The sequence below is a fragment of the Macaca fascicularis genome, chromosome 4 (genome assembly GCF_037993035.2).
Source record: "Macaca fascicularis isolate 582-1 chromosome 4, T2T-MFA8v1.1".
Classification (NCBI taxonomy): Eukaryota; Metazoa; Chordata; class Mammalia; order Primates; family Cercopithecidae; genus Macaca; species Macaca fascicularis.
The window spans coordinates 119,930,962-119,956,787 of record NC_088378.1 but is presented as its reverse complement, the minus strand read 5'-3'; the positions used below and the strand labels follow the sequence as shown (position 1 = coordinate 119,956,787).

At 34.3% G+C, this 25,826-nt stretch overlaps 1 protein-coding gene across 1 annotated transcript in view; it reads right to left on the bottom strand.

The window, feature by feature from the left end:
* PKHD1 (PKHD1 ciliary IPT domain containing fibrocystin/polyductin) overlaps window positions 1-25,826 on the bottom strand; it is a 464,388-nt gene that overhangs the window by 133,310 nt on the left and 305,252 nt on the right. Inside the window, 4 exon segments of the mRNA XM_005552760.5 lie at window positions 2,622-2,774; window positions 4,201-4,355; window positions 21,271-21,358; window positions 24,416-24,529. Coding sequence (XP_005552817.3) covers window positions 2,622-2,774; window positions 4,201-4,355; window positions 21,271-21,358; window positions 24,416-24,529 — 510 coding nt within the window.

Below are 25,826 nucleotides of genomic sequence, written 5' to 3'. Positions count from 1 at the left end.
GGGCATGCATCTCCCATACCCTCCCCGGGTACACCGCCTTAGTCTAGGAAACTCCACATGTTCAGCTATCCAGAAGCTCTCAGGATTATTTTAATTATCAGGTTTTTTAATGTCTTATACTTCCATGGATTTAATTCATAGTTTTAAACTGTACAAGGTCTTTTTACTTCTGTGCACATTAAACAATGACTGAAAATTAATCAATTAGTAAAGACTTAAAAATGTCTTGAGCCTTTAAATAAAGAATTAAGCAATTTTTTTTTTTTTTTTTTTTTTGAGACAGAGTCTCACTCTGTTACCCAGGTTGGAATGCAGTGGCACAATCTTGGCTCAATGCAACCTCCATCTCCAGGGTGCAGGTGATCCTCCCACCTCAGCCTCTCAAGTAGCTGGGACTACAGGTTCATGCCACCATGCTTGGCTAATTTTTATATTTTTAGTAGAGACAGGGTTTCACCGTGTTAGCCAAGCTGGTATCGAACTCCTGACCACAAGTGATCTGCCTGCTTCAGCCTCCCAAAGTGCTGGGCTTATAGGCATGAGTCACCATGTCCAGCCTGAATGAAGCAATTATTTTATTCACAATTATCTTCGTATTTTTCCTTTTGAAAATCACTACTGAAAAATATTCTAGCAAGTTAAGTACAACTTGGTGGGTGTTATTCAGGAAGAGACGAATGATGGAGCCCTCCAATATAAAAGTAGGACTCAAAAGTCTTGACCTGCTTTTCTGCTCTGTAACAAATCAGTACCCATATCTGGCATCTCTGACCTACACCTGCTGAGCCCTTCTTATTCAGGCCCTGGACTATGATTGAATTCTGGAACAGAAAAAACTGGTAAAATTTGAAGAATGTCTTGAGTTTAGTTCAGGGTAATGTACCAATGTTAATGTCTTTGTTTTGACAAATATGCTAGTATTGTATCAGCTATTAATGGAAGAAAATTGAGTGAAAGGTATACAAGATCTCTCTATACTACCTTTGCAGCTTTTCTGTAAATCCAAAATCATTACAAAATTAAAAGTTTATTTAACAAGAACCAGGCTTGAATCTACCACCTACTAGTCAAATGACTTTCCTTACTCTTCATTAATATTTTTCATTCATATTTATTAAGTACCTAATTTACAGCAGTTACCACACTAGGAAAACAGATGAAAGACCTATTTCTCACCTCAAGGAGTTTATAAGCTAATGAAGGAGCTACATAAATAAATAGGCAATTGTACTATAGACTCTATTTCCTGTAATAGGAATATAAAATTCTCTTATGAGGATTTTAGGATTAAATAAGATAAAATTTTCACTGTGTGAAAACCAGCACAGTTTCTGATCCATAAGAAGCACAAAATAGAGTTTGAGTTTCCCTTCCCCAGGGGATGATGTAAGGATCAGCATTGTTAGAAGTTTAGGATCAGGTCAGTCTTGCTGCTGGTTCTGCTCTGACTTGGTGCTCAGCTGTAAGAACTGGCCTTCTGTCCTGTTCCTGTGACCATGCTCCAGCTTGGCCTGTGGTTTCAGTTAACTGGGGCCTTATCTTGCTCTCTCCTTCCTGATTCCCCGTCTTCATAAATCTTAGAGTGGTCTATTCTTAAAAGATTGGAACCAAGCCTTTGTCTCCATCATCTAGAGCGGGGTTCTCAACCTCAACACTATTGACATTTGGAGGCAGATACTCCTTTCCTGTGGGTGGCCGTCCTGTGCATGCTAGATGTTTGGCACTATCCATACATGCCAGAAGCTCCCTCAAGTTGTGACAAGTAAAAATGTCTCCAGATATTGCCAAATGTCACCTGGGGTAGTGGGCGGAAATCACCACTGATAAGGGTTTATGGAGATACAGCTTGTTCTATTAACTAGAAATCTTAAATGTTTGATTTAAGGTCCAAACACTGCCCTTTACAAAACTGGTGAAATAGTTGTGCCAACAAAGAGTGTCCCATATTGAATATATTTGGGAAGTGTTTAGATCCTTTATTCTCAGCCTTCCCCAGGCCTTTATATATTCGTGTACACCATGATATTCTAAGTTGGAGCTACAGTGACAACCAAACTGTTTGATCAGGAAAGAACTTTGGAATAAAGTATAAGGAACACACGTTTAAGAAACGAGGTCCTAATCAAATAATTTTGCAGCATTCCAAAAGGGCTAAAACTTGAAAGAAACAAGAAAGATTGAACTGATCCTTAAAGCAGTCTAGAATATGGAAATCATTTTTATTTAAATTTACGCTATTAATTTATAGCATGAACTGATGCCTGCCATCAGATATAGCATGCTACTGGGAAAGAGTAATAGAAATTCAGGAAAGAGATAAAATTGAAGTGGTCATTAAATCATCTATAATTTCAAAGCAGAGGAAATTTCACATCTGCTGAAGATGTTTTCTTTGAGGTAAAAATGTGCATATGTGCTGATCGCTAGTATATTATTTTAACATCACACTGATAATTAAGCACAGATTAGGACTGAAAATTCATAGCTTCTCCAAGCACAAAGGAACTATCTCATTTGAACGTTTTGTTTTATAAATGAAAATTCTCACAGTTGGGATTTCTGGGTGTCCCAGATGAATAGGCTCCCATTGGTAATATCTAGTTACTTAACATTTCATTTACCTGAAAATTCTTCTCGGCTGGACTTCCTCAAGGGCCCCACAAACAGTCTCCCCCTACATGATATGTCAGGCTGAATTTGTATATTTCGAGTCAACAGTCCAACCTCAGCAGCCAAACGAATGTGTCGGCCATCCTCCGTGACATGGACACTTCCTGGGGCAATAGAAGTTGGGGGAAAAAAAACTTTAAAAATCTATTTCAAAAATCACTAGCTGGGGACCCAGCAAACCTGAGAAATGAAAACATTCTTTCCCCTCGGAAGTTCTACCAACATTAAGGTCTGCTTTTCCTCGGGCATTCTCTACAAAGGTCAGCTGAGAAATAAAATAACCCATACACTTGTCTCTCTTTGGGATCAGAGTCAGAGTGTTTGAGCAAGAATTCATTTCTTCTTAATAACTGTGGGTATGGGACAGGTCACTGGTTCAGGGAAGTCAGGGCAGACCTGTCCAATTAGTGGGGTTCCCAACCTCCTTCTTTAAATAGGTCAGCATGAGACTTCAGTGTTGGGTTGTACATTGTCCTTGGACCTCTTTCATGAGAGTGAGGAATCCCAGATCAACTGAGGCAGTGACAGGGCAAAAGCAGCTATGTGTCAGAGTAAAAGGAGAGCAAGAAGCAGCACCAGGCAGCAGCAGCGCCCTCTCATGGTGGATCTTCCACTCATCATGGCCTGAACAGCTTCCGCAGCAGTGGGAACTAAGCATCTTCCTAGTTTGTTTCACTGTCTACCATTTGCATTTCACCTTGCATCTTACTGAAATCAGTGCTGAAGATTTCTTTTTTCTTTGCTGCTTATTAAAAAAGAAATCCTCCTGGGAACGATGATTTAGACATAGCTTGAGACATTCGTGGTGAAACCGTGGATTTGACTCTCATATACCAGAGACAAAAAGATATTCTCATTCCCCTTTATTTCCACAGTTTATTACTGATCAGCTATATCTCCTGGGTTAGATTTATTTATTAGACTGAATCAGGAAGGTTATCGTGACTTATTATTTATATGTAGTACATTCTGTGTATTGTGTATAAAATATTTGGTACCTTTTTTATTTAAAAAAAGGTCTGGGCTTTTTTCTTTCATTTTTTGCAGTAATACTAATAGTAGCAGTTAATACATAAAATGTACTTCATGTTAGGAAGGACACATTTCTAAGTATGGAAAATGAAATCATTATTTACAGTAACTACCATATTCTAAGGGATTGTAATTCAATGTGTCAGGAAATAAACTGGAAACTCAGTGCCCATGAGTTTTATTCTGGCTTAAAACTGCCCAATGACCTTGAACAAGATTCTTAACCCTTCTGCTCTTAGACTTGCCATTATAAATAAGGAGCAAAATGTGTGGAGATGTGTATGTGTGTATGTATATAACATCCAAGTATTCTTTAAAAATAAAGCAACAAAATTAATGAAGGAATAGAGATAAGGCCATGTAGCATGAGTCTAGGGCAGCAAGAAGGCATTGTTCTTCCCCTCTGAATGGCAATCAGATCCAAGGTCCCCAGCCAGGTTACCAAACATGGTCTTCCTGGCTCATTCACTTCCCTTAACTAGCAAACCAAAGCCTTACCAATGTGTCGGTGTTTGAGCCGTTCATGAATCCTCACATGGTGGCCCTTGACTTCCTTCACAGTGAGGACCTCTGCTTCATGAGGCTCATAAGAAGAGGAGCTAAGGACGATTTTGTCATGGGGGCGCCAATCCACTGCATCTTCTACTATAATTCTGTAACAGCATAAAAATGGCATTGGATATAGTAACAGTGCAGCACAAGTTATCTATTAACTCAAGAGCAAGAAAAGGAAATCCACTGCAACCAACATATCCCACCAGAGAAACTGAAATGGAAATAAGACATGACAGTGGAAAAAAGGCTTTTGCAAATAATTTAATTTAGCTAATGGAGTCAGTTTTCTGGCTTGGAAATGCATATGTTACAGAGATGGTGAAGATACTCCATGACCCCTGAAATAAAACAAAGGAATAAAAAACAATAAAAGTTCCAGAGGTTAGCACACATGTCTACATCAGCAACCTTCCTTCTGGATTAGGGAATAGATTCAATAATAAAAGCATTTCAGAAGAGATCTTTTCTCTAATTTTCTGAAGAAATATAACGCCATTTTTTGACAACCTTGGACATTTTGCACAACTTTTCATCATTCATTACAACTTCTACCTTCATAGCGAGACAAACACAAGTGTGAATCGTAGAGGTGTCACTTACTAGCTGTGTGACCTTGAGAAGTCACTTCACTCCTCAGCTGCATATCCTCATCTGAAAAGTGCTGTATTTGTACCTTCTCTCTTCTCTCTCATCACATTATGAAGCAATGAGGGTCGTGTTCATTTTTGGTGTTTTTCAAGACACACATTTAATACAATTTCTGTTCAGTCTTTCACTGCTGCCTAGCATTCCCTCTGAATATGACTGTTTTATTCTCTTCATAGTCAGTACCAATTTCAACACCATAAATGTAATTACCTGCTTCATTAGCTAATGCCCAAAGTTTAGCAAGCTTTGATAAATAGTCTCCTCTATAGTGAATGTTCATTCAGACGACAGTGTCCATGTGCAGGGCATTCAATCATTCAACCTTTATTGACTGAGCAAATCTTATGCACCAGACAATATAGTAGATGCTAGATACATACAATAAGTAAAACATACATCATTTGTATTAAAATACGTAACTTAAATTCTGCCCAGCACATATCTTTAAAGAGTCTACTGTATGGGTGGAGGATTAACAGATGTTTAATATACAGTATTAAGCCCTGAAAAAGAAACATAAATTAAACCTAATCATTCATAAGGGTCTAATAATGAATCATATGAGTCTAATAAATGAAATATTATAATAAATTCATATCTACATACCTAAGGTTGGAGAGAGAAAGAGTCATAGAGAAGAAAAAAGACTACTATCAATTGATGCAACTTTAATGAAGGAATTTAGAGTCTTAGCTCTGTTCCTGATTTGCTATGACTTCCTAGAAAACTCCCAGTTATAGAATATTTAAGCAACATTAGCTTTGAAAGGCAAGGAAACTAAGTTCCAAATAGATTAAATAGAAAAATGTAAGACTAGATAAATAACTGGAGCCACTGATTGAATTAGGACAAAGGAAGACTACCAATGAAGTCCAGCATTTTTTCCACTAAATACTCTCACTTTGTCTATCTTATTTTTAGTTCTTCGGGTGCTAAATAGTATTAGAAAAAGAGTATTCCCACATTTCATAATCTGTGAAATTATAAGAAGTCTATGATCCATACAATGGAATACTGTATAGCCATTTTTAAAGTATCTTGCTGAAGAGCATTGAATTACAAGAAATTTTGTTCATGATGTATTGATTTCAAAAAGCAGGACATAAAATAATATGCTTCATTTTTTAATAAAAATAATACATGCACAGAAGAGAGGAAAGATGCATGTTAAAATGTTAGCCTACCTATGGAGGGTGGGATTATTAGTGATATTCACTGAAATCTCAATTTTCTAATTTATCAGGTAGTATATTGTAGTTAGGGGAAAAAAAAGTCAATCTGCTGTATAATTTAAATTAATCCTTTACTTCATAGTTAGTATTATTCAGTAGTCCCCAACCTTTTTGGCACCAGGGACCAGTTTTATGAAGACAATTTTTCCACGGGGGAGATGGATTCGGGATGAAACTGTTCTACCTCAGATCATCAGGCATTAGATTCTCATAAGGAGCATGCAACCTAGATCCCTCACATACACAGTTCACAATAGAGTTTGCATTTTTATAAGAATCTGATGATCCCTGATCAGACAGGAGGTGGAGCTCAGGCAGTAATGCTCCCTTACCCACCATTCACCTCCTGCTGTGTGTCCTGGTTCCCGAAAGGCTGTGGACCTGTACTGGTCTGTGACCCTGGGAGCTGGGAACCTCTGACCTAGATAACCTTTTTATCATTATTTATATTGTTGAATAAAGCTCTTCAAATGATAGGTCACTATAATATTCTGAAAAGTTTCATGTGAAAGTGAGACTAAAACTCATCCACATGAGATATTTTTAGGGCAGTATTCTGTGTAACACTATGGGAGTACATACATATGATTACACTTTTGTAAAAATCCATAAAACTATTTAACATTGAGTGAACCCTAATGCAAATTTAAACTCATAAAGCTTCATTTTCTAACTTCCTTATATAAGCCATATGCTCCAACCAGATTAATCAGTTCACTCTCCCCTACTTCGCTCTTCGGGTCTCTCATTCTTGAAAATGGACACAAGTCGCTATGGTCACTATGCCTTCAAGAAGTCTTCAGTGGGAGTCTCTTTCCACTGAATGCCCGAAGCCTCCCCACTTTCTGTACCACCATCAATTTGACATAACAAATGCTATTTATTGCCTTGTGAGTGACTGATTTTGTACTCTTGTCTTCTGTGACCATTCAACTTTTATATTGTTCATTGATATTTAATAAAAATAAGACTATATAAGGCCAGGTACAGTGGCTCTTGCCTTATAATTCCAGTACTTTGGGAGGCCAAGGCAGGAAAATCACTTGAGCCTAGGAGTTTGAGACCAGCCTGGGCAACATAGTGATCCCATCTCTACAAAAGTGAAAAGATAATAAAAAACTTAGCCTGGCATGATGGCACACACCTGTGGTCCCAGCTACTTGGGAGGCTGAGGTGGGAGGATAGCTTAAGCCCCAGAGTTTGAAGTTGGAGTGAGCTATGATCATGCCACTGCATTCCAGCAGCCTGGGTAACAGAGTGAGACCCTGTCTCGAAAGAGGAAGGAAGGAAGGAAAGAAAGAAAGAAAGAAAGAAAGAAAGAAAGAAAGAAAGAAAGAAAGAAAGAAAGAAAGAAAGAAAGAAAGAAAGAAAGAAAGAAAGAAGGAAGGAAGGAAGGAAGGAAGGAAGGAAGGAAGGAAGGAAGGAAGGAAGGAAGGAAGGAAGGAAGGAAGGAAGGAAGGAAGGAAGGAAGGAAAGGAAGGAAGGAAGGAAGGAAGGGAGAGGGAGGGAGGGAGGATGGGAGGGAGACAGGAAGGAAGGAAGGAAGGAAGGAAGGGAGGGAGGGAGGGAGGGAGGGAGGAAGGAAGGAAGGAAGGAAGGAAGGAAGGAAGGAAGGAAGGAAGGAAGGAAGGAAGGACAGAAAACAAAAAAGAAAAAAATCACTATCTTAATCCCATAGTACCTAACAATGTTCTAGGAATTATTAAAATTATTACTTCAAACTTTATATTAAAAACATGAATGAACTTAATCTGACCTTTTCTGTTCTGACTTCCTAAACCTTGTGAGTTCATTAAAATGTATCTTTCCTCTATACTCCTGATGTCTTTGGGGTTCTCTATATCATGAGAACCATACACATAGGTGAAAGGAGCATTGCCCCTTCCACTTCTATGTCCATAGAGCAACAGTGGTAACTTCAGATGAAACTGGGGTCTCAGTATCAATAGCCTAGTTGGTTCTGCTAGTCAAATGTCAGTTTTCCTTAAATTCCAACATCCACTATTCCTAGTTCCAGTCTTCAAACATTATGGTTGCCCTCCAATCATATGAAGAAATCTTAGCTTAATGACTGGCTCAAAATCCCAGCTGTATTCTATGCTTCTGATTAATATGACTCCTAGAGTTACAGGGAAGAGGTGAGAGTTGCTTGTTGTTATGAGCAAAACATACCACAAATAAAAAATAAACAAAAAATTAAAAGACTTTTTTGCAACATAATTGTACCTAAATGGAAACCATATGAGAAGAGAGAGGAAAATATGAATAATCACTGTGAAAGTCTTTTTAAAGATAACTCTAAGAAAATATAAACAAAATATCAGCACAGTTTCTTTATTTTGGCATAACTTTTGACCTAGTTCAGAGAAAAATAATATTTACTAGTCAAAAATATAATACTTATTATTTACAGAGAATAAAGAAGCTCCAAAATTTGATTTCAAAGTTTTTACAAAAATGAATAAGACATTCACTTGTAAACACCTACAACTTAAATGAATTTGTTAACACTTGTGAGATCTTAATGATAATAACTGCATTTGACCATTAAGTTGTTATTATTATAACAACTTAGTTCAAGTATTAGAATATAGAGTTGGTGGTCTGATCCATTCATTGGCAGGAGTTCAGAATCACATATGTAACATCTAAAAGATGATGGTTTTTTTCATATGTTAGAGGTCCAATAAACTACTGGGTTCTATTCCCAAACTGACTACTATTTTGATGCTGATGACTACTATTTTGGCTCAGAGGGTACAGATCACAAAACATGTCCCCTCTCACCTGCACCCCCAGGAACAGAGATGGCCACAGACTTCTGAACTCTACTAACATTTAGTCTTTTTTATTTTGTAACTTCAGTTTAAAATTTTTCTATCAGTGCCATTAAAATGTAATGAGGATTCTCAGACTGTATTAGTCTATGCTTGATAGTAAAGAAATTAAATTCTATAATGATGCTGGTAAAGATGGTGAGTGACAACAATAATAGCTATAGTTGATACCAATTATTTGTCTACCTGACTTCCTCTCTGCTTCATTCCAGAAAATTCCTCACACCTCATCTGAGAACCGCTCTGCTCATCCACTGTACTGAAAGCTGTGAGAGCTGCAGGTTAAAGTCCCGTCCCACAAACCCTTCACGAAAGGTTTGGCATAGGATCCAACCTGCATTCATTCATCAAAATCCTTCCCCTGGACTTTTGAATGAAACTGAGGAGAATTAGTAGTAATCTCCTCACTGGTGGTAAAGCTAGGACAAGTCAAACAGATCTGAGTTCACTTGCACCATACAGAATGAAGAAAACCATATTCCAGTAGAAAAAAAAAAAAAAAAAACGAGGTTGAAATAAAGAAGTAAAAAAGTAGAGGAGGAGAGGAAGGGCTTGATATTGTCTCCAAAATGGCTTAAGAAGGGTTACTTTTACTTGTACTTTGCACTTAAAGAGTCCCAACTGCCACAATAGCTACCCTGTCTTAAGGCTTACACTGTGCCAGAAACTGGGCTTAATACTTTATATGCATTAACTCCCTCAATCCTTATAACTATTCTATTAGCTATGTATTGTTACTCACATAATTAAAGAAAATAAAACTGAGGCTCAGAGAGAGTAATTTACTCAAAGTTACACATTTAGCTAACTACATAACTAGAATTAGTCTGCCTGCCCTCAAAGTACAAACTCCTTTTCATTGCAGAATATATTTCCAACCTACCTTCCAAACATACAACTTTCACCAGCATCAAAATAGTAGTCAATTTGGGAATAGGACCCAGTAGTTTATTGGACCTCTAACATATTAAAAAAACATCATCTTTTAGAGGTTACATATGTGATCCTGAACTCCTGCCAATTAATAGATAAAGCCACCAACTCTATATTCTAATATTTGAACTAAGTTGTTATAATAATAAAGTGTGAGGAAAGAGCAAAATAAATTATAGTAGTATTTGAAAATAAATTCTAGATTCTCTCATTTGTTAGATAAGATGCTATTGAACCAAGAAGCTCAATAAGTTCTGATTTCCAGAAAATACACATCAAGTCAATGTAGCAGGCATTTATTGGAGCCCTTCTTTATGTTCTGTTGTGCACTAGACACTAATATACCAAATCAACAATAACAAAAATATATCCCTCTCTTACATAAGCTACTTGGAGGAACAGGACACACAAATGTTAAACATCTTAGTGTTATGTTTTTCTTAAAATTACAAATCATAAAATCACATCTTACATTCAGATGATGGGAAAATTTGTAGAGTCGGGGAGACCTAAAGCCCTGTGTCAGATGTAATGGAATCTTTAAAGATAAGTAGGAAGCTATAGACTCAAGGAGGAGATGCAAGAGTACTGCATCTGATACTCTTATTTCGCTTATTAGGTCCTTAAGGAGCCAGTACAAAAGTTGTTGTAGAGAGCCATGTGTGAAGTGCTGAAATGAGAATGTAGCAGAAGGGAAAGAAAAAAGAAGTATTCCAAGCAAAATATATACAAGGAATACATCACTAATTTAACATAGGAGATAAAGGAATAGATATAATCAATTATGACACCCAATTTAAAGGTTTAGGGCCTGGAGAAAAGGATGAGGTAACAAATGATGTGATTTCTTCTTCAGTTCACAGTTTCTTCCTTGTAAATAACAGACTATATTAATAAATCACTTCAGACACCTCACATCTGTCAAAATTACCAAAACAATGAAAGATAACAAAGGTTAGTGGGGATGGAGAGAGGAGAGAACTCTTGTATACTGTTAGTAGAAATGTAAATTAGTACAACCATTATAGACAACAGTTTGGAGAGTCCTCAATAATTAAAACTAAAATATGATCCAGCAATCCATCTTCTAGATATATATACCAAGGATACAAAATCAGTATGTCTGAGATATTCGCATTCCCATGTTCACAGCAACATTATTCACAGTATCCAAAATATAGAGTCAGTCTAGGTGCCCATCGACAAATGAATGGATAAAGAAAATGCAGTATACACGTACACTCTGGAATACTATTCGACCTTTAAAAAGAAGAAAATCTGGTCATTGGCATCAACATAGATGAACCTGGAAGACACTATGTTAACTGAAATGATCCAGGACCAAGAAGAGAAATACCACATGATCTCACTTGCATGCAGAATCTGAAAGATTGGAACTCTTTGAAGCAGAGAGTAGAATGCAGGTTACCAGAGGCTGCTGGTTTGGGTTGGTGGTGCGGGGAAGCAAAAGTTGAAGAGATGTTGATAAAAGAACACAATATCTCCATTAGATAGAAGGAATATGTTCAAGAGATCTACTGTGCAACATAGTGACTACTGTTACTAATATATTGTATTCTTTTAAAGTGCTGAATGTGGATGTGTAGTATCATTGCCACACACAAAAAAACTATATGAGATAATACATGTTAATTACATAGCTTTTACCATTCCACAATGTAATACATGTATCAAAACATCATGTTGTACACCATAAATACATAAAATTTTTACTCGTCAATTAAAAAATAGAACAAAATAAGTCAATCACTTGACAAACAAAGGATAACAGGACAAAGAGATTGGATGTCTTACACATTTTCTTGAAAATTTAATGAGATAAGAAATAAGAAAAAATAAGAATTTGGGAAAACTTTCCTCATAATCCAGCTCTTCTCCCTGTTTTCCCCTTCTCAGTAAATGGCACAGATCCTTACCCAATTGCTTAGGGTCAAAAATTTTAGGGTGATCTTTGACTCTTCTCTTTCTCTTTTCCTCAATATTCAGTCCATCAGCAAGTCATGTCACTTTCATCTTTAACATATATTTAGCCACATCTTTACTCCTCCATCACTGCCATCCTAATCTAAGCCATCATCATGTGTTATCCGAAAAATTGCAATAACAATGTATTAGCAGTTAGTGTCTCTGTTTCCACTCTTATCTCTTCCCCATCACCACCACCAACAGTCAATTCTCCACACATCACAAATCAGATTACAGTATAAGTCAGGCTCTGTCCTTGCCTTGTTTAAAATCTTCCAATGGCCAGGATAAAACCTAACCTTTATCATAAGATTGGTTGACAAAGTAACCATTTAATTTCAAAGATCACATGGCTACCCTTCAAAGACTCACAGTAAAAGATATGCATAACACTTGTAATGGGTAAAAGCAATTTTTTGTGTCTAAATCTAACTTGTCTTGATTTATTTACAATCCAAATAAAACCTCAACAGTTTTGTTCATCAGTCTTCACAAGTCAATTCAAGCAAACGACAACAGAGAGTAATTTCGAGATAAATTGATAAAACACAGAACAAAAGAAAGTAATTTTTCTTCAAAATATCTTGCTAAGCTTACTTTGGTTGATTGTGTAAGATATAAGTTTATAGATATAAGTTTATAAAGTTAACATGAAATTTTTCCTCCGAATCACACTACCATTATTCATATATATATTCAGGTATCTAATATAGATAATATATATATTCAGGTATCTAATATAGATAATATATATATTCAGGTATCTAATTATATATAATATATATATTCAGGAATCTAATATATAATATATATATTCAGGTATATAATATATATATTATATATATTCAGGTATCTAATATATATAATATATATATATTCAAGTATCTAATTCTGTTGGTGAAAATTCATGAAAGAGTCCAACTGAAATATGCTTATATCACAATATATTAGAAAGACTTATTGAATTGACTTTTAAGATTGTAGAGCCATGTTTAAAATGATGGCCTGAATAAGGTCTGTAGTTCAGTTAATACTGCACCAATATCAACTTGCCAGATTTGCTAATGTTTTATAGTTATGTAATATGTTATCATCAAGGAACATCGAGTGAAGGGCATATGTAAACTCTACTATTTTTGCAACTTATTTTGAGTCTGAAGTTATTTTTAACATTTTTAAAAAGGTTTTAAAAAGAAAGAATTCCATAAAATGAATATACTATGTTAATTGCACATCATCTGTATAAACTCATTAAATTACTCCTCCTCAGGACTGATATTAAGAAATTTTGTTTTTAATAGTTGTAATATGTAGAACACATGCAATGGAATCAGATAAATCAGGGTAAAAAATCCAGCCTCAGGAATTTCTAGCTTTATGAACTTGGAACATTTACTTAACTTCTCCAGCCTCAGTCTTCATATCCATAAAATGCAGATAATAATACCTAACTTACAGCATTGAAAGATTTAAATGAGATAATGTATGTAAAATGCTTAGTAGAGGCCTGACATATAACAAGCTTACATGATAAGAACCAAACAAATGGTAGCTAGTTAATGACTACGGATAGTTTTAATTAATAAAATTGAGTTCCTTTCAAAATAGCCTGTAGCTCAGACTCTGAATGAGGTTTTTAACACATTCTTATAAGAAAAATCCATTCATATAGTTCCTGCCAAATTCCAGCTTGCTAACCTTTTAATTATAATTAAAGTTTCTTATTGATCCTTGTTAGAAATGCTTACTTCACAAATCCTTTTGAGCATCAGAAAAGCACTTTAAATTCAACATGACCTAATCTGAATTCATAATCTTTTCTCTAAACTTAGTCCTCTTCAAGTGAATGACACCACTATCCAGCTACACAAACCAGAAACCAAGATTACACTTCATATTCAACGTGTCTTACAGATTTTATCTCCTGCCTCTAAATCTGCCCACTTCTCCATTACTCCTGCAGTGTACAAGTTACACTGTCTCTTGCTGGGTGTCTCTGGATCTACTTTCGACCTCTCCTGCTGTCTACATTCTGCCTACAATATTTTAGATGTACAAGTATGATAATAAGTGCCACCTCCTATCCATACTACCCCCTTAAAAACCTACAACAGCTTCAGGACACTCTTAGGGTGAAAACTAAAATTCTTGATATTGACAATGTATGTGGCCCTGACACTTAACTCCTTGGAACCCTGTCATTGTCAACCCCTACTCTCCACATCAACCATCATGGTATTCTTTCAGACCCTCATGTTCTCCATTCTCCCTCCCACCACAGAATCACCTCTCCACCCTCTGCTCCTCAATCACCTGTGCTGACTCCTTAATATCTAAAAAGTTAGAATGCCCCTAATCTCAATCTCATCCTCCAAATCTCTCTTCTACCCATGTTTTCTTCAATAATGACATCACCTACTTCCAACATGGCTGCTTCCAAACCCTAAATTATGCATCTAATTTTATTCTTGACACTTACTCTTGATGTCTTCAACTTTGCATGCCCCTGCTGCCTTCCATCCTGACAAACCTATTCCCCTCTCAGTCTTCCCATCTCAGTGCGTGCTTCCACCATTCACCAGTGTGCTCCATCAAAACACCTGCAGCACTCTTTCCTTGCCTCCACATGCAGTCATCAGCAGGACCAGCTGTTCTCTCCATCTCCACTGCCTCTTCCAGAGTCCCAGCTACATGATTTCTGGCCTCAGCTGGCCTCATAACTGATAGCCCAGCTCTACTCTTATCTCCATAATCCATCATCTACACAGCCAGAGAAGTTTTTTAAACAAAAATCAGATTCCACCATCCTCCTGCATAAAACCCTTCAGTGATTTCCCCTTTGACCTCTCATACCTGAACAGGTCCTGTATGACTTGGCACTTGCCATATCAGACAATGCTGTCCTCTGCTCACTCTGCCCCAGCTATAGTGACCTTCTGCCTGTTTCCCCCCTACCCTCACCCTAGGCCAGCTGGTTCCCTCCCGTCCTTCAGGTCTCAGCTCAAATTTCTCTTCCCCAAAGAGACTTTCCCTGCCCATTCAATCTAAAATGGTACCCTTCACATTTTATGCCCCAGCTATTTTTGATCATACCACCATACTGACTTCCTTACCAGCATATTTTATAATTTCAACTATGTCATTTATATTTCTGTATTTGTTTGGGTATTGTCATTCTCTCCACTAAGATCTGAGCTCCCAGAGGGCAGCAATCTCTTCTAATTTGCAATCTCTTCTATATGTCTAGTGCTTACAGTCTGACCTGGCACATAGTAAATATTCCTCAGATATTTGCTTAATAATTGAATGCTGTTTGCTCTGGCTAGAACACCGTTTCCACATATGTCCCACTTTGCTTAATTAATGCCCATTCTTCTTTCAGATTCCACCTCTGAAATTATGCTTCAGGGAAGCCTTCTCCAACTTCCCATAAATGCCTCAAGTTGACATATTCTTGTTTTCAGAATCCTATATAACCCATCCCTTCACAGAATTTATCATATATGTAATTTTACATTTACTATTTGATTAACGTCTGAGTTTTTACTTAACATTATATCTCCAGATCATAGCTCAATGTTTGACAAACATAAGCATCTGTAAAATTCATGTCAAATAATTTTAAATAACTGTGAACATAATACCTACTCTACAAAGAAATTCTGTACATAGAGAAAAGCACATCAAAGCATACCTATCAAGATATAAGATAGCTACCTATCATTTCACCAACAGGGATCCCTGCTATGCTGTATGTCCTTCCAGAAATTTCCATATTATGTATATGCATACATATTTTTATTTCTTTATCTACAAAACTAGGCTAGTATGTAATATTAATCCCCATATGAACGTGAATCTCTGCTCTCTTTTGTCAACTTGGAGTTCACTATTTTTCATCTTTGCCAAATTAAACTTTAAAATGGATTCCATTGCTGTTTTAATTAATATTTACTTCAATTTTAGTAAAGAAGACCATTTTTTCTATATGTTTATTAGCCAGATGTATGTTTTCTTTTATGGCTCACATATTCAAACCCTTTCACAAATATGTTTCTGGTGTATTCATATTTTTATTTTTATTCTTGACATATAAAAGTTCTTCACATGTAAAAAAGTTAGTCCTTCATCTGTACTATTGTATGTTGCAAACATTTTCTAATTGATCATTTGTCATTACATTTTGTAATTGACATGCAGAAATATTGACATTGTTATATTGTCAAATCTATTATTTATTTGCTATGGCTATTGTTTTGCTTGTTATGATCAGAGAAGTCTTCGCTAGTTTAAATTACAGGTTTACTTAAACCTTCTTCAAATAATTTTATGGTTTTAATTTTTTACTTTGTTTTTTTTTGTTTTTGTTTTTTTTTGAGACAGAGTCTCGCTCTGTCACCCAGGCTGGAGTGCAGTGGCCCGATCTCAGCTCACTGCAAGCTCCGCCTCCTGGATTCACATCATTCTCCTGCCTCAGCCTCCCAAGCAGCTGGGACTACAGGCGCCCGCCACCTCGCCCAGCTAGTTTTTTGTATTTTTTTAGTAGAGACGGGGTTTCACCGGGTTAGCCAGGATGGTCTCGATCTCCTGACCTCGTGATCCACCCGTCTCAGCCTCCCAAAGTGCTGGGATTACAGGCTTGAGCCACTGCGCCCGGCTACATTTTGTGTTATAATCCACCTATAATTTAGAGTAAAACATAAAGTGAGAATCTAATTTTATATTTTTCCAAAGCATTTACTGATTATTCCAGCCTGTCTTCAACTAAATTCAAATGCTAGTTTATTCAAATTCTAAAAATAATTCATGACTGTGTTTATTTCTTGGTATTCTTTTTAGTTTTGGTGCCAACAACAGATTACTCGTATTAGAGGCATATATTTAAAAAAAGTAACGGCTAATGTTTGGCTATTTTCAAATATATATTGTTCCAAAGAATTTAATGAGTCAGATTCTGATGAATATATTAGACCTGTGATTCAAGTTGTATTAGATTTGACATCTTTAAAATAATGAGCTGTCAAATTTTTGTTCCGCATCACCATTTATTCTAAACTCCTTTTATGCTTTTGAACAGAGTTTTATAGTTTTGTTTTTATAGGTTCTGTAATTTTTCTTAAATTTACTTCTAGATATTTGTGGTTGAAATTTTAAATAAGATTGTACGTTATAATTTAAAAGTTTATTGCTTGTATATTAAAAAGCTGTTGATGTGCATTTATTGAAGGCAACTGATAGTTTTTCAGATAATTCTCTAGTTTTACAGGATGAAATGTGGTTTATAAACCACATAAAAAATAGTTTGGATTATTTTCAATAATTGGATCTAATGTATTTTTCTTGCCTGCATACATTAGCTAAAACTTTAATAATAATATTTAATGATTGTTGTAATAAACAATAATATTTAATGTCAGTTTTTCTCATAAAATACAAAACTGAGAGGAATCCTTTAGTGTTTATTTTGTATTATTATTTAAACCAGTGCCTCTCCACTAATGGTTATACCATCCAAATAAATAGCATTAATTTAAAAGAAGTATCCTTGTAGTCTTCATTTACTGTTTATTCCAAGAATGTTTGCTGAATTTCATTAAACGTATTTCCATTTTGTGCCAAATTGGTCATGTTCTTAATCTTTACATCTGGTATTAAGGTAAATTATATGAATGGATTATTCATTTCAAATTATCTTTGCTCACTTGAATGAAACACATTCAAACATAGCTTCCTTTGTTGCTTTTTTACTCATGACTTTTACATTCTATTTGGATGTTGTCTCAGTTTTCTTTTTTTTTTAGCTATTTTTAGTAGCTATAAACAAGTATAAAGATTATTTTATGCCTGTTCCCTTAAATTAATTGGGAATAGATTATATAGCATAGGAATTATTTGATATTCAACTGATTGGAAGAATATGGTATAAATTTATGTGAGCCAAATACACTTTTAGAGATAAATCTTTGATAAATTTATATCTTTCACTGTTTCTGGTTCTTTATGTTTTATTCTTCTCTAGCCAATAATGATAACTCTAAATTATCATTAAAAATTCCTTTTTATAAAGTATTTTTCTCAAAAATGTTAAAGTTGCACTATATACACTTATATTTTTTACATTATAACTGTAACCTATTCTGTACATATATTTGAACTGTCATTTCTCATTTTATATATTGGGGTTTTCTTGGTATGATTAAAGTTACTAGAGATTAAACCACTACCTCTTTTTAAAAATTTAATCTTACGAATTTTCTACTTTCTATTTCACCAATTTCCGCCTTTTTCTTGCATCGATTGAGTTCATTAGACTTGTGGGTTATTTTGTTTCTAATTTCTCATATTGACAGTTATTCTTCTTTGTTTAGAAGAATTCTCATTGTTTAGAATAATTGTCAATATGAAAACTGTCCATAAGAAAAGTTTGTTTGCTTATTCAATCACAAAAGCATTGAATGTGATGGCATGTTTTACAGTATCTTGTATGCTATACTCTCATTATTGTTATTTCCCAGCTATTCTGTTGGTAAAGTTTTGATGTTTTCTTGGGTATAAAAGTTATTTAGAAAATAATTTATTATACCTTTTTTTCTTGTAAGAAATTAAGATTGTTGGTTTATATTTTATTTTAATCTCTATGTTTATTATATTGTGATCACACACTATCATTAAAATTTATTAAGGTTGTAATTATGGATATATATTTTTTTAGGTAAAGGAGTAGTTTGATATATAAATTAAATTTCTTTTATTATATTACTCATGTTCTTCATATTTTCTTTACCTTTTTTAACCTAATTAAAAGATTTGGAACTGAAAGAGGTAAATAAATATCTCGGATTGTGATTTTTGTTTCTGTCAATTTCACCTTATATTTCCTAGAGATTAGCTTTATATTTCTATATTGTATTTATCTGCTGTAAAACTTTTCTGACTGTTAGGGCCTCGCTATGATTGAAGTCTTTACTAATGTAAAGTATAATTATTTAACCAATTGAAACATTTATTTTGATTTTTACATGTTTTGTTAATAATTTTGAGGCTCCTTTACTTTATTTTAGATGTCAATGATTTATTCTTATTCAATATTTAACTTTAAATTTCTCCTAATTGGTTTTAAGATTTCCTCTGGTAAAAAAAGTTATAATTACATTTTGACTTTTAACCCAATTTTTCTACATAGCATTATTTTTCACAAATATTTTGTTTTGTAACTGGTAAATGTATTCTTACTTTCTTATTTCTGTTTCTTTAAATATATCTTTTTGTTGCTTTTATTCTTTTACCATTTCATTTTCTTCTTTTTTTTTTAATTTACTATCTATTTTATGGTTTCTTTCATTTTTTCCCCTCTGGTGATTTGGAAAGTATATATAATATTCAAAATTCTAATAAAACAAATTAACTCATATTTACCTCCTATGGTTATAGTTCCAGATTTTTATCTGATAATTTTGAATGGTGAAGATTCATTTATATGTCATATTTGCTAAACTATTATACACAGTTAATCAATCAAACACTAATCTAGGTGTTACTGTGAAGGTATTTTGTCAATGTGGTTAACACAGTCAGTTGAGTTTAAGGAGATTAGGCCACCCAATAATGTGGGTGGGCCTCATCAATCAGTTGGAAGGCCTTAAAAGCAAAACTGAGATTTCCTTTGGGAAGAAGAAATTCTGCCTTAAGACTGCAAATCAGTTCTTCCGTACTTTGCAACGTGCTGGCTTGCTTACAAATTTCAAACTCTCCAACTCCCATAATTGTGTAAATCTATTCCTTGAAACACATCTCTTTATATATAAATGCATGTATATTAATATTTATTATATCTATTGTATAATTTATATACATATAACAGGTAGGATACACACATACACACACACACACAAGCACATAACCTACTGATTATGTATTTTTTGTATAAACAGAACCCTAACTAATACATTAACTTTTCAAATGTTATTTCTTTTACAAGAACAACTATTAGAATTTGTTTTAGGTTGGACGTGGTGGCTCATTCCTGCAATCCCAGGCCTTTGGGAGGCCAAGATGGGTGGATCACCTGAGGTCAGGAGTTCAAGATCAGCCTGATTGACATGGTAAAACATCTCTACTAAAAATACAAAAATTAGCCTGGCATGGTGGTGTGTGCCTGTAATCCCAGCTACTTGGGAGGCTGAGGCAGGAAAATCGCTTGAACCCAGGAGGCAGAGATTGCAATGAGCCAAGATTGCACCATTGCACTCCATCCTGGGCAATAGAGTGACACTGCGTCTCAAAAAAAAAAAAAAAAAAAAAAAAAAGGAATTTGTTTTAATAACCATAGTTACACTATAATATTTAAATTATTTCAGTGCTTCTTAGTTATTTATATTATTCTCAAATTTTATTTCTGTTCCCGAATTTTCAATTTAGTTTAATCTCTTTATTTGAACACTGAATTTTCTTCCATTTTTCACATGTGCGTCTTAGCAGTGTGTCCAATTCTTTGGTCGCAATATCTTTTTTTCCTTAAACATTTATAGATGTGGCATCATGATCTTCCCACATGTGATGGTATAGAGGTGAACGCTAAGGCTAGAAAGCTTAATGTTCCTTTCCTTTATTTTTTGTTCACTCTATTTTTCTTATGCTATGAAGATGATGTAATGAAGCAATCACTGTCCTTTATATTAATCTTTTCTAATAAAATGTAACTATTCTCATGTTTTCTATGTGTATTTCAGTTATAGTTTTCATTATTCTTTCTGTTGTAGTTATTCTGAGTTCTTATTAAAAAGGACATATTACCCATAGATAGCTTTTAGTTTTCTGATCTCTATTTCTAGTACTTTATCTTTTGTCATTTTCATTTCCTAGTCTGATCTTCTGTGTTCGAATAGGTCTCCATCAGTTTGTTCTTCATTTTACCCATGCAGTTTGAGGCAGCAATGATTCTATCCTTTACTGCCTTCAATGCATTATTAAATTTCACAATATACTTCATATGTTTCTTCTCCCTCCTGTTTTATTTCTGTCTATATCTTAATGAGCTACCTTTTCAGCTTAGACATAGTATTCTCACCGCATACTTCACCTCTTATCTCATGGAATTCATGTATTTTAAGATTTTATGGACAGCAATAATTATGTATTATCTAAAATTTTCTCCTGGAATAAACTATGTTCCTCTACTACCTTTTGCATGTTTTGTTGTCCTTCATTAGGCTATAGAGATATTTTTTAAATTCCCTATAATCGCTTCTTTTTCTACTTACTCATCCTTTAATTATAATGCTTAACCTAAAATTCAATTTCATATTGTAACAAAATCTCAAGCAGAAGCAACCTAAACAACCACCAAGCAAAAGCCCTAAGTTACTCTCATTCCTTACCTCTCATTTCCTGAGGCAATATCAGCTCCAAGATGTGTCCAGGAGTTCTTAGAATAAGCACTGTAAAGCTGAACTTTCCCATAAACCCCTGAAAATAAAAGGAGTAACAGTTGGATAGAAAAATCCTTCAGAGGAATTAAAGCCAGGTAAGTAAAAGTCATTCTATAGGCTGTTGTGCAAAACATGGGATATAGAATCTCTATATGAAGGTTCCATATTATCAAAAGCATTATCTAAATGCTCTATTTTACAATACTAAGATATATCTCACATGGCTATGAAACTTATTCTCTCAAATGCTATAGAAAAAAGAATGCTACACCACATCATAATAATCTAAAAGGTGGGAAGCAGACCACTCTAATGACTAAAGTTGAAGAGGTACTCCTTTCCACTCTTGATGTGACTCCAAACCATTTGCAGTTCTTTTGGAAGTTAACCAGTTTTGGTATTTTTTGTTATACACTAGGTTCTCCAGAAGCATGGTTAATTTTATTTCCTTAGGATAGAGTTTTAGAGCTATTAGCTTTATGTTTAGTGGCTGGACTTAATATTTTGTCCCATATCAAGGGAGAGATTTCTAAGTCCTTTGTTTCAAAATGCAATTTATTTCAGACTCATAAATTAAAGTCTTACCAGGAACGTGCTTGATATAGCCCAGTTTTATTTTTTCATGTCTTTCCTCTTACATATTTTATTGCCATTTTCAACCATAATTCCTCATATTCTAGTGGTTTAAAAATGTTTTGACCATGAAACTCACCAGTAAAAGAAAAAACATGTGATTGTGTACTCTAAGCACATGTATATTTATATTATTTACATAATTCAGATATTTATATTTAGATAAAAAATATACACATATATGAATATACTAATATATATTTGAATAGAAGTTCTAATATTTTATTCCTGCTTCCAAATGTATTGTCTGCATATCCCTGGATTGGTGCACACTATTTTATTGCAAGTCACCAATTTAAAATTTTTACAGTTTTCATCAGAAATCATAGAAATAAAAGAAGCAGGAAATCACTAAGGTACAAATAATATGCCTTGGGTTTTCATCTGATATGGACCGAAAAAAAATCCCAGTTAATTAGAATTTAACCAACTGTTTATATCAACATCCGTATCTTTTCCCCCACATATCAACTATGAAAATGTCAGAAGATAATAAAACTAAATCAGGATAAATGGATACAAAAAGAACCCCATTTTCAGGACGTGTCCTGAAACCAATCTTTCATAATAGCATTTATGTATTTCATAAGACATCATCACCCAAAACAAAAATCCATCTTTTTTCACTACCGGCTAAGTAAGCTAGGCTTAGAAGGATTCTGAAGTAATTTAAAGAGATTTCCAACCAAAACGTTTATAACAAAAAGCAGTTCATGTCCTTAAATTTGAATTATCCAGAAAATTCAATTGACCAGAAAAGTAGATTTCTTGGTCATTTCCAATCATCAAAGTTTACTGTAAAATGACACAATTTCTTAGTTGTTTCAAGAAGATTATAAATGATTTAATACGATTAAAATTTTTCATCTACTTATGATACTACAAAAATTTGAGCATGCAGTGAAAGAAATACTTCATTCTTTATTTCAATTTAGTATCAAAGAAAATTTCAAAGACACTAGTTTGACCATACGGCCCGGATCAGGGATCAGAGCAGACATCTGTGGATAGTCCTAACAGAAAGTTTGTTCCAGTATTATCACACTACAGAAAAGAGTGGATACCACAGGCAAAAGGACATCAAATGTTCTTATAATAATCCATCTAGTCTGTCAACTTGGAAAAATTAGAACATTCTTGAACCTCTTATTGTTAGAAAGATAAAATAAATAGCATGCATGGGAAAAAACCCTTTGGAAACTATAAAGTGCTATCAAAGTATTATATGACAATGATTATATATTATAGAACTAAGTTAACAAACTTCATACTATCTTAACATTTTTGTCTCCACTCTATTGAGTTACTGAGACCCAGAGAGGGAGCCACTGACTGCTAATGAATATTAAATTTATATCTCATAGTGTTCAGAAACCTCAGAAATGATGATCCTTGCTCTTTTTCCACAAGGTAAAATGGTTTACTTGAAAACCTCCAACACAGCAATGCATCTAAAGGAGAATCCAAGGAAATTAACAACCAATTTTCTTTAAGAATGCTCGTATTTTTTTCTTTTAGTTAATTTTTTTCTCATTTATATAATAGTTGAAATAAGTTCACTACACTTTGTTATTCTTTTAGATATTATACTGTCACATAGCTTAAATATAATAACATATTTATTACTCTTTTAGATATTGTATTGTCACACAGCTTAAGTACGTTATTATATTATAATAACCACACAGCTTTATAGTGTCAGCATTTGGATTAAGATTATTATATTATAATAACATATTTAAGCTATGTGACAATAAAATATCTAAAAGAGTAATAAAGTATAGTGAACTTATTTCAACTATTATATAAGTGAGGGAAAAATAACTAAAAAAAAAAATGAACATTCTTGAAGAAAATTGCTTCATGCCAAGAGTTATCCCTCTTTACTTATAAAATTAGTAATGCCCATATAGAGAAAGTGGGAAAATACTTAGAATCTGGTGAACATTCTCTTATTCCTCAAAACTGAGTTAGTTGGGGATACATACATATGGTTATACAAGCCCAGTCCCAGTTTCTGTACTTTTACATAGATCAATTTAAAATAGGATTTGATATTGTGGCAATAACAAATAAAGAAATTGTCAACAGTGAATGTTTCTTATTAATGTATAGATCAGTTGTATAAATGTATCAATAATAGAGTAGTATTTATAGTTGATAATACTGACTCAGTCAAAATTTTAGTGTCTGACTAATCTGGATCTTAATACAAATGCTGACACTATAAAGCTGTGTGGCTTTCTGCATGTCGTTCATCATCTCTGAGTCTTAGTTTTGACATCTCTAAAATGGACACTGCTCACAAGAGAGCTGGTAAGTAAAATAATAAATATAAATTACCTAAAAGAGTGTTTCAAATTTAGCATATGTTCTATGAATAGTATTTCTCTATAAGATACAAACACACAATACACACACAGGCATTTTATTTTTAATGAAAACTATATTATACTCTTACCAATTGTTCCTGGGTCAATATGAATTCCATTCAAACGATCACAAAAGACTCCCTCTGAGGCTCTAAGGAGAATCAGAAGCTTTTGTTCCTTTTCTAAGGGATTTTCTAAAGTACCTGTTTACAAAGAAAAGTATATCATTCAAATCAATTTGAAATTAAAAGAAAGAGAGGGAGAAATTGAGGTATAATTTCAAGAATGCAATGTAGATACTGTAAAATAAACTATATGGAGGAGTCAGTGATTATGTAAATGAAATAAGAATAGGAAAAACAAAAGATTCACTAAACGTCTCTGAAGGAGACTCATGTATTATTCACCAGATATTCACTCTTCTTTCTTTATTAAGGCAGCGTAAACTTTCCTGACCAACTAATATTTATCCTGGTCATATGACTTGCTTTGGCCAGTGAAATTTGTGTGAAAGTGATAGGAATAGCAGTTCTCAGTTGATGCTTCAAGGGACTTGGCAAGTTGTTTTGTTTTGTTTTATTTTGTTTTTTACCAGATTTCTTTCCATGTTGTTCTCTACCATGAATGGAAAATTCCTTAAATAGCCTCTGGTATCTGAATGAAGAGACATACAGAGCAAAACTGAATAGAACACACAAGATGGAGCCAAGTCCAACCAAGTCTAACATAAATATTTCTTGATGCAAACCACTGAGATTTGGGGATTATTTGTTACACACCATTATTATGGCAAACCTGCCTGATACACTGTCTATGGCTAGACAAACTTCAAATTTCTTTATATGCATCTTAACATTTACTCCTCACAACAAACCTGAGAAGTCAGTATAATTATTATCCCAGTTTTAAAAATTTGCACATAAAGAGTCTTAAAGGTTAAGGGACTTGTCTAAATTGATCCAACTATTAAGTAATAGAATCTATTTTAACAAAGATCTGTTTATGCTAAGTGTTTATTTAACAAATAAGAGGTTATTTTCTAAAACTAAATTCTTTTAGCAGCATAAAGACTCATAAAGACATAAGGCTGTGATACTCAGACAGCAGTTGGAATTGTTTCTGACCTTATTTTATTGAGTTTGGTATGAAAATTCATACTTCTACGGTATGATAATTGTTCAGGGAATTTGTCAAAATAGCGTTAGTGACTATGGACCTAAGGAAGGTTAGTCTCTTTGGAAAATATGTCTTGGAGTACAAAAATATTAAAGTTATTAAAGTCAGGTTTTTAAGAAATAACTGGTCCAGGCACGGTGGCTCATGCCTGTAATCCCAGCATTTTGGGAGGCCGAGGGGGGCGGATCACGAAGTCAGGAGATCGAGACCATTCTGACTAACACAGTGAAACCCCGTCTCTACTAAAAATACAAAAAATTAGCCAGGCGAGGTGGCGGGCGCTTGTAGTCCCAGCTACTCGCGAGGCTGAGGCAGGAGAATGGT